Below are 8,918 nucleotides of genomic sequence, written 5' to 3' on the forward strand. Positions count from 1 at the left end.
CTTTCAGAACAAGTAGTAGTTGTCAAATGGCTCCTTTGATATACATTTAGGAGTCGGTTTTCTCTCATCTCTGTAAAATAGTCTGCAGTAGTTGAGAATGCAACTGTCATGTGCCACCAAGAGGGGGGTTTGAACCCACTAGGGAATTTGTCCATTGGATCTTAAGCCTAACTCTTTAACCACCCTGGTCTGAACTAATACCTTATGCAGTCAGACATTATATTCTTCGTTTAATTTTAACAGATATAAATCCGCTTCAACAACTTGTGCAGTCAGCAAATGGATAATACATTCATTCGTTTAATGATACCAACTACTATTAAACTAGGAGTGGGGTTCAAAGTCAACCCATGAGGACATTTGTCTATTTGATTTTAAGTCCAACACCTTAACCACTCAGCCATACTGGTCACATTCTACATACTCTGATTTGTAGAAACTGTTCCTCTAACATGATTTTAAAAAGCTCTTTTCAATCATCCCTTTAAGATAAAGGAAATGTTCTGCACTAATTCATGAAAGAACTGGTATTTACTACCAAGAGTGGGATTTGAACCCATAAGGACATGCGTTCATTAGCTTTCAAGTCCAAAACCATAACCATGCAGTCATGCTGTCCATTTTTGCAAGGCTTCTTGCAATTGTCTTGTATAGATGCTCAGAGGACAGTACTAATCACTTTTTAAGTTATCATTCTGCATTATTTACAATGGAATTTTGTAATCAGTATATTTTCTAATATCTCTACTTCATTGTACAAAGTGTGTCAGTTGGATTGTTTTATCATTTATAAGAATGACAGAAAACAAAGAAGGAACTGACTATGATGTGAAGAGGATTCAAAGTTATTTCACTTGCAAATTAGCACCAGCATTGAATAATAATAAATACAATTTTACAGAATTAATGTATAAATGCTTATATTTCTGTGTAAATACAAGTTGCAGAATGGATGTTGACATGAAGAGTGAAACTTAGCCTTGATCAATAAAGCTGAAGCAGACATCTAGTTGAAACTCATCAGTTGACCGAGTTCAAGCAAACTTAACACCAGTTCAGTCAGTTTAATTTCTCTTTTACAATGAGAGTCACGGAGAGATGCACTCTTGAGACTGGAGTCTGTTCCGAACCCCTGTGAGCCTCACAACTCAGCTTTTGAAAGAACAAACTGTTAAACTAGCTTAAGTGGCACACACTAGTGTCAGTGAACAAGTCAGTTAAGCCATTTATAAGGGACTCCCACACCCACTCATTAAAAGACCCGGATTTCATTGAACTGTGCTCAATCATTCTGCCTTAGATGCTTGGGGAAGGAATGTTGCTATTGATCTAAAAATCAAACTTGACCGCTGAGAAAAAACACTTACCATTATATTATTTTAAGTAAGCTGAATGAGGACATTTATTCTTTTATTATTGTTCTTATTCCTACTCTTATTAGGTGCATGTGTTATTATGAATAATTTCTTTAAAATAAAGGTTCTTCCATAATTCTGCAAAGAATCCTTTTCTTATGAAAAACTATTTCTTCTGTATAGGGTTCTTAGCTATTTGATTCTATAAAACTTCACGAACATTTTAAACTCGAACTATTTTAAAACTTCAAACTGGGCTCTGGGGACTCTTATAGAGTGTCAGAGAAAATGTCAGAGAGAAAGAAATGTTTTAAATTTACTGAATTTATTGTTTCTTGAATTATTATTTGCTTTCTAAATTTTAACAGTACTTTTAACAGAGCAGCACTTTTTTACAGTGCTGCTTACTTGGGTTGTACAGCAATATTCTCTGTAGAGTTGCTTTTAAAATATAGTTACTGTATATTGTTTATTTTTAAGAGCTTACATTTTCCAGATAATATAATAAATATTTTTGACTTTAGCACAATGATGAAGTCCAATACAAAAGTCAGTTGTTTAATTTTACAAACATGTATTTGTAATATCACACTTATTTATTGTGAAACAAAAATAACTAGAAATATATATTTTTAATGCATTTAAAAATAAAGATTACCCAAAAAAAGAGTTTACATTTTCCAGATAACATTTCTATAAATATTTTTGGCGTTTGTGTAATGATAAAGTCCAATACAGAAGTCAGTTATTACATTTTACAAATATTTTGTATTTCAATCACACTTTTTTTTTTTTTTTTTTTTTTATAAATTTCAGTATACACCCACCTTCATAGAAAGTGGAAATCATCATATTTGGTGGTCCAAAAAATGTAATCAAAACCCAGCAGACGGCTTACAAAAAACTACAGAAAGAACAAAAAGTTTCTGTGTGGAACTTTAAAACAGGGTTCACATTTTTGACCGCAATGAACTTTCATAACATTTCCCACTGGTCATAATTGAATAAGGATTTTAAAGGAGATAATTTTAAAGAGAAATTTCTAGCAGACTAAATATTTTAGAGCTGAGCATAACTAAATTAAATTCCATGTTAAATTAAATTCCATTCCATGTAAGTTCCATGACTTCTAAAGATTGATTGGTTTTCAGGTTTTCCATGAGCATGGGAACCCTGTGAGAAGTTAGATTCTGACATCCTACAAGCAGTAAAGTATGATCTGAATTGTTACAGGTGGCACGACCTATCACACAAAGTAATGGCTGTACCACACAACTTTATAAAGACATGTATAGGTTCAAATGAGATGCAGAAAGCATGATAAAGTTTTTCCTCTCTCCACTGCACCACCTCTATGAGCACGGTGCCCGAGCCAGTCCCTTCTGAGCTGTAACTCTGTCCTGTTTACCTTGCACTTTTTCCTCTGGAGATAGATCAATAGACAGGCTTCATCATCCCGCTCATCAGAGACAGACACCACTAATGAGGCTCAGAACAGCTGACTGCTCACTTTCCTCTGAGCGGGAAGGACCATAGGGGGCACGCAGGATTACATTGGGAAGGAGAACAGAAATCCAAGGTGTAATGACTACTCGTCAAAGAACATGAACTGCTTCCGCAACCCATTGTACTTTCGTGAACATATGTATAGGCCTATGTTTATAAATATGTAACATTATCCAGTTATCCCTCACAATAACACCATAAATGTGCATTAACAAAGTAAATAGGGTCAGCTGTGATTTCATGTTGTCTAAGATTAAGACAATTCGTACATTTCTACAAACTTTATATATAGCTTTATTTCTCTCCTACTGTGACTACTGTTATATGTTGAGTATAGCTCTGAAATCTGTTTTTGATGAATAAGAAGTCGTAATTTGATCTAGAATTAATTATCTAGAGATGTTTGGCCAAAGAAGGCCCATTCTTGCGAATGGAAAGCTAGAGTACAAACCCATTTACAAACAGTTATATATCCATTTCAATATGGCCAAGTTTGAGATTAGAATAAATGTTATGCACAGTTGCATTGATGATTAGTGTAACTGTGTGGAAACAAGGATACTCATTCAGCTGACAAAAACACTGCAGAAGACCTGGGGAAAGACGGTATGTTCTCATGGTGTTTTGCAAAGCACTACTGCCACCATGAGGTAAGGAACAGAACATTACTAAAATGAATACATATATAAACATATGACTGTTCCTTGAGGCTGAATTTTACAAGATCATGACACAAGCAATTACTTTTCACATCTGAATAGGTACAATCTTGCTTCATTGGGTTTGAACCAACAAAAACATTTATCCATTGGATCGTAAGGCCAGCACTATAACCACTAAGCCATCACGGCTGGTTTCCATGAGCCTTTCACTATGAAATTGATTGTTCACATGTTCAGCTGAACACTTAAACGTGCTGTGCTTGTTCAAACTAAAGCAGCTCTTGACATGACTGTTTGCTTCCTATGAAGATTGTTATGCTGTGCACACGAACTAAAGCATGTACAACTGAGCTGTAGCTTCAACTCTTTGAAAATCACAACTCTGCTACCAGGAGTGGGGGGGTTTGAACCCACAAAGACATTTGTTCATTGGATCTCACTGCCTTAACCACTTGGCCAACTAAGGCAAAGCAACTGGCATTTTTCCCAAACTGAAAATAATTTATCAATGATGGGTTTATAATAAATTAACCCATTTTGTGTATTGATTTCTATTAAGTTATTAGTTGTGCTTTTTATCTAAAGACCATTAATAGGTTTTAAAGCTGCAGTTCTTAAGTTTTGCCTCTTTGTCGCCATCTTTGTTTGAAAACCTGCAATTGCAGCTGTGTGCGGAATTATCTTCATTGCGCGAGTTGTGCTCCGGCACGGCTCCAGCACAGATTAATCTAATGTTTTGAGTAATGTGTGGCAGTCAGTAGCCGCACTGGTGTGGATATTGTACTTTGCACTCACAGATTCTAGCCTACATCTTGGAATATATGACCCAAATAAGCATTATCACCGGATATTGTCATTTGAACAAGTAACAAGTATGCCACGTTTGTTCTGACCAACTGTTCCTCATTACAATAAATCAGGCTACCAATGGTGATTTAATCTAAATTAGCTCATATCACATCAAACCATGCAAATTATTGTTATACTTTATTCTCAAATTGTTAATGTTAACATCAGCATTGCGTGACTACGACTATATAGTGTGTACAAGCGAGATTTCAATTTATGTAGTCTAATCTCTAATTGTCATACCACTCGAATTTTTTATTTTTTTTAAGAAATTCTTTTAACCCAAAAAGCAAATTATGCTTCCTTTGAACTGGTTGTCTTTAAAATATAAATCTTGTGTAATCCCAGGCTATCTGTAATCATAAACACATTTAAAACTAGAATATAATTTAATTTCATTCACGTGTTTTATAAATGCATAGCCCTTTCTGGATTACGAACCGCCATCAAAATGATACATTTAATTATTCTGGCTGCTGTGAGAAAAGGCTATAAACGATCGGCCACCTGCAGGATCCTCACATGCAATAGCCTAGTAGCCGGGACAACTTCATGTTTACAGACGTGACGTAATGATGCAGTACCATGCTCGAATTTCCCGTGAAAACCTACACGTACCACTCAAAATAGACAACATTGTAAGCCAACCGTTGTGAATCGGGCTAAAGGAAGGTGATAGTTTCGAGCACAGGCTGGTTATGTACTTGTTCAAATATTGATTTCAGATCATTTTTTACCAAAAAAAAAAAAAGAGTTACGGACCGCAGCTTTAAGTAAATAGGTTCGTAAGTAAACCGGGTTATAACAGTCTTCATTTGATCAGCTGCTCAATAAGAGAGTTGCAAACAAAGCAATTTGCCAAAAATAAAAATTGTTTGGAAAGAAATCTTAAACCAAGAACACTTTGTTTTATTGGTTTCATTTAAATGCAACATTTTGAAATCTGCAGTTTTAAAATAGGATTTACCGTGTTAGGTTTATGAAGCTAAATTTGTTGAAATTCTCATGTTCAATTATACAATTTAACACTAAAAAGTCTGCATAAATGTTTCAGTTTTGTCATACTGAAAACATTGTGTTGTCTGCATACACAATTTCAAGTGACAAGATCACAAACATGCAAATATATTAAAAAAAACAAAATCAGATACATGAAGAGAAATTGTCTTTAATGTCTTTTTTCTATGTTAATGAGTGATTACCAAAAAAAAAAAAAAAAAAAGCCAATTTTGCGCCAACAAGAAAAAGAACTGCATCACTGTAAGATACTGTCAAAATGGTTGCTTTATATTTACTGAATGTAAAAATCACATTAGTATGGCATCGCATAACTGAAAACATCAGTGGTTTAGCTACTGTATGACAGGAACCGGCAACACTGTGGTGGAACAGATGAAGGATCAGCACGAGAAGCACATTTCAAGCGTTATTTCCATCAGATAACGTGGAAGGTCTGATGTAGTGTGAAACCAATTTGTTTAGAGTGATGGTTCTTAAAAGCAGTTTATAAATCTTAAAAATTCCAAGATACTGAAATAACCAGTTGCCAGACGAAACTAAAAGAAAAAAAGATTGGGAGATGGAGAATGGAAATGTAAAACCCACTCAAGAACAATAGCAAGGCAACTGCACCTCAAAAATCTAAGTAACCACACAATGGCCTTGAAGAAACTATGCAAGACTGGCAGCAACTTCTCAACGTCGATCCTTTCGATCAGACTTCCGATCTCTCTCGCTTCTGGAGGACCTCTTTCCTGACCGGCTTCCTTCTGAACTCGTCCTCTTCCTGTCAGGTTTGGAGTTCTTGTCTTTGGAGCTCTTGTTTTCTCGTCCACTGCCTTTTGAGGACTTGTGTCCCCTCTCACTGCCACTCTTTCTGTGCTCCCTGTCCGATGGTCTCCTGCGGCGCTTGTGGTCTCGGCCGTCTCTATCCCTGCCATGACTACGGGAGCGTGAACTGGAAGATGATGAGGAGCCAGATGAACTGCTCTTACTACTGGAGCCACTGGAAGAGGAGCTGGATCCACTGGAGGAGGAGCTTGAAGAGGAACTGGAAGAGGAGCTGCTGCTACTTTGGCTCTTGCTCCTCTTGGCATGGATTTTGGCCCGTCCGCGTGAGTCATCTGCCTCCTTGCTAGCTTCCTTTGTGTCCGCTTTGGCTTCTTGTGGTTGGACTGATGGTTCTTGGTTTTGCGCTTGAGAAAGGACTTCTGGGTCAGTTTCAAGCTGTAGCTGTTGGGTATCAGACGCCGTATCATCTTGTTTGGTGTCATGTTCCGTTACACTAGAGATCGGGACGTCCAGTTGAGGCGGTTTACATTCCTCAGGCTGTATTTCCATGTGGCTTTCAGGGGTTTGCTGAGAGTCTGTTACAACATCCTGCAGAGTCTCGTTCTCGGTCTCCTGCTCTTGCTCCTTTTGCACATTACCTACCTCTTCAACTGTGGCTTCTGGACTCTCAACCAGCAACTTACCCTGTGCCTCATCTTCCCTCTCAACTTCTGTGCCCTCCATCTGCTCTTCCCCCTCTTCCTTAACCTCACTTGCTCCCATATCCTCCTCCTCCTCATCTTCCTCATCTGCCTTCCTCTCACTCTCCTCGTGTTTGTCCTTCTCCTCACCCTGCTCCTGATCCCCCTCCCTCTCCCTAATCTCAAAGCTCTCCTCTCCTTCCTCCTCGACTAGATCTTCCTCCTCGTCCTCCATCTCCACATCATGTCTGTTACCTGTCCGCCCTACTCCAGCCTTACCCTCCTCTTGATCTTCTTTCTTCGTCTCTTCAGACCGACGGTTATCCTCCTTTTCTTTGTCACCTGTCCTTTGGGACTGACGCCTTGGCCGAGCCTCCATTTTGTTGAGTTGCTCTGCAAAGGCTTCACGTCTCTCATCAAACACACCTTGAAAATTGGAGAGAGTGTTTAAAAAATAAAAAATAAAAATAAAAAAAACACACTGGGTTGTCAAATATTCGTCGAATTTAAAATAAAAATCCACATTCTAATGCAAAAACGTTGCATTTGAATTTTAGGTGTGCGTTAAGGAGGCAGCCTTATCAGCGGCGCAGGAGATGCGATGACGATGTAAGTGTCGTTGCATTATAATGTTTTTATTAGCCTATCCAGTTGAAGCCACTAAATGCAGCGCTGCTGCGTGTTTCATTAAAAATATAGTGGAAAAAGAGAACATCAATGCGGAGATCTTGTTTACATCAAAACCGAAACCAAGCCGTTCACACAGAACGCATATTTCACACATTTTCTAGACCAGTGGTTCTTAACCTTTTTTTCCACCGGGCCGCACTATGGTCCAAGTGCAAGTCTCGCGGGCCGCACGCATATCATTTACATATTACGTCAGCAATACAAACCAACCTGATTTATAATATTATAGCCTAAATATGATATCTAATCGATTACATTCATTGAAATAAATAATTCTACTCCCCATGAATAACACCCAATTTTGTGAACTTCGGCTCGAAAGGAGTAACAGCGAAATCATAGGCGGAGTTTCACTTTTATGCGTGGGGGGGCACCTACTGGCAGACGAGCCACAAGCACTTTATGTTCTACATTTCATGTATTTATGTAACACATTCTACATTTAAAAATGTATTTAGAATGAACAATAACTGCTGTACAAAGAGTAAAAAAAATAAATAAATTTAAAAAACGCGTACATAATGCAGAAAAGCCGCCTCTTTTTCCGAATTGCGCAGATGACCACTATCTTTCTTTCATACCTTCTGATAAATTTAGTCAAATCGTTTTGTGTGTGCTAGAGCAGAGCTAGAGCCCTGCACTTCAGGCCGGGCCCGATGGGCCCCGTCTTTTTTACGCCCCTCAGGCTGGGCTTTGGGACAATTTTCACGTCATAGTTCAGACGCGGGCAGGGCCTCGGGCCTGTTTTAGGCTTATCCTTATTTTTATATTTTAGACATTCATTAATTAGTGATGAAAAAAGATTGCCGCGCTGGTGGAAACACGAGACCGTGCTACCGTGACGGTCAAGAGCGGCTCGATGGCATTTAGTGTCCAGCAGCAGCAGTAGTATGTATGGTGCGTGCAGGTAATGAAAGTTTTTGTTTTTGATTTGTTCGTTTCGTTTAGTAATTTAAAGCTTTCTATAGATATATTTATGTATGTGAGGCATGTATTCGCTGAGTTTCGGTTCATTTTTGTGAAGCGCTCCTGTTGAAGAAGAGACGGCAGAAAGCGCATCATGTTTGATTTCTTTATTTTATAAAAGCACAACTTTTGTTGATATTGCGAGTGCACACAAATAAAAGTAGACCCTTTACAGTTACGAATGATGTATTACTCTTACCTTTATGAGCAAAAATTACGGTGTATCCACTGAAAAAAAAACAAGTGATCGCGCTGGCATCTCTATGTCCTCCAAAGCGCCACTCTCTGCGCAAACTATTGGATACAGCACACATTTATCTAGGTTTCACGTTTAAACATTGTTATATGCTTGATCTATGTTATATATATATATATATATATATATATATATATATATATATATATATATACACACACAC

At 37.8% G+C, this 8,918-nt stretch overlaps 1 protein-coding gene across 1 annotated transcript in view; it reads right to left on the reverse strand.

Moving 5' to 3' along the window:
- Positions 1–5,845: 5,845 nt before the first annotated feature.
- Positions 5,846–8,918, reverse strand: part of LOC107569095 (pinin-like) — a 31,535-nt gene continuing 28,462 nt past the window's right edge. The window contains exon 9 of the mRNA XM_016255090.1: positions 5,846–7,269. Coding sequence (XP_016110576.1) covers positions 6,068–7,269 — 1,202 coding nt within the window. The 3' untranslated portion in view covers positions 5,846–6,067. The remainder of the gene's footprint in view (positions 7,270–8,918) is intronic.

Source organism: Sinocyclocheilus grahami, unplaced genomic scaffold (genome assembly GCF_001515645.1).
Source record: "Sinocyclocheilus grahami isolate Dianchi unplaced genomic scaffold, SAMN03320097.WGS_v1.1 scaffold1311.1, whole genome shotgun sequence".
In the NCBI taxonomy this organism is placed as follows: Eukaryota; Metazoa; Chordata; class Actinopteri; order Cypriniformes; family Cyprinidae; genus Sinocyclocheilus; species Sinocyclocheilus grahami.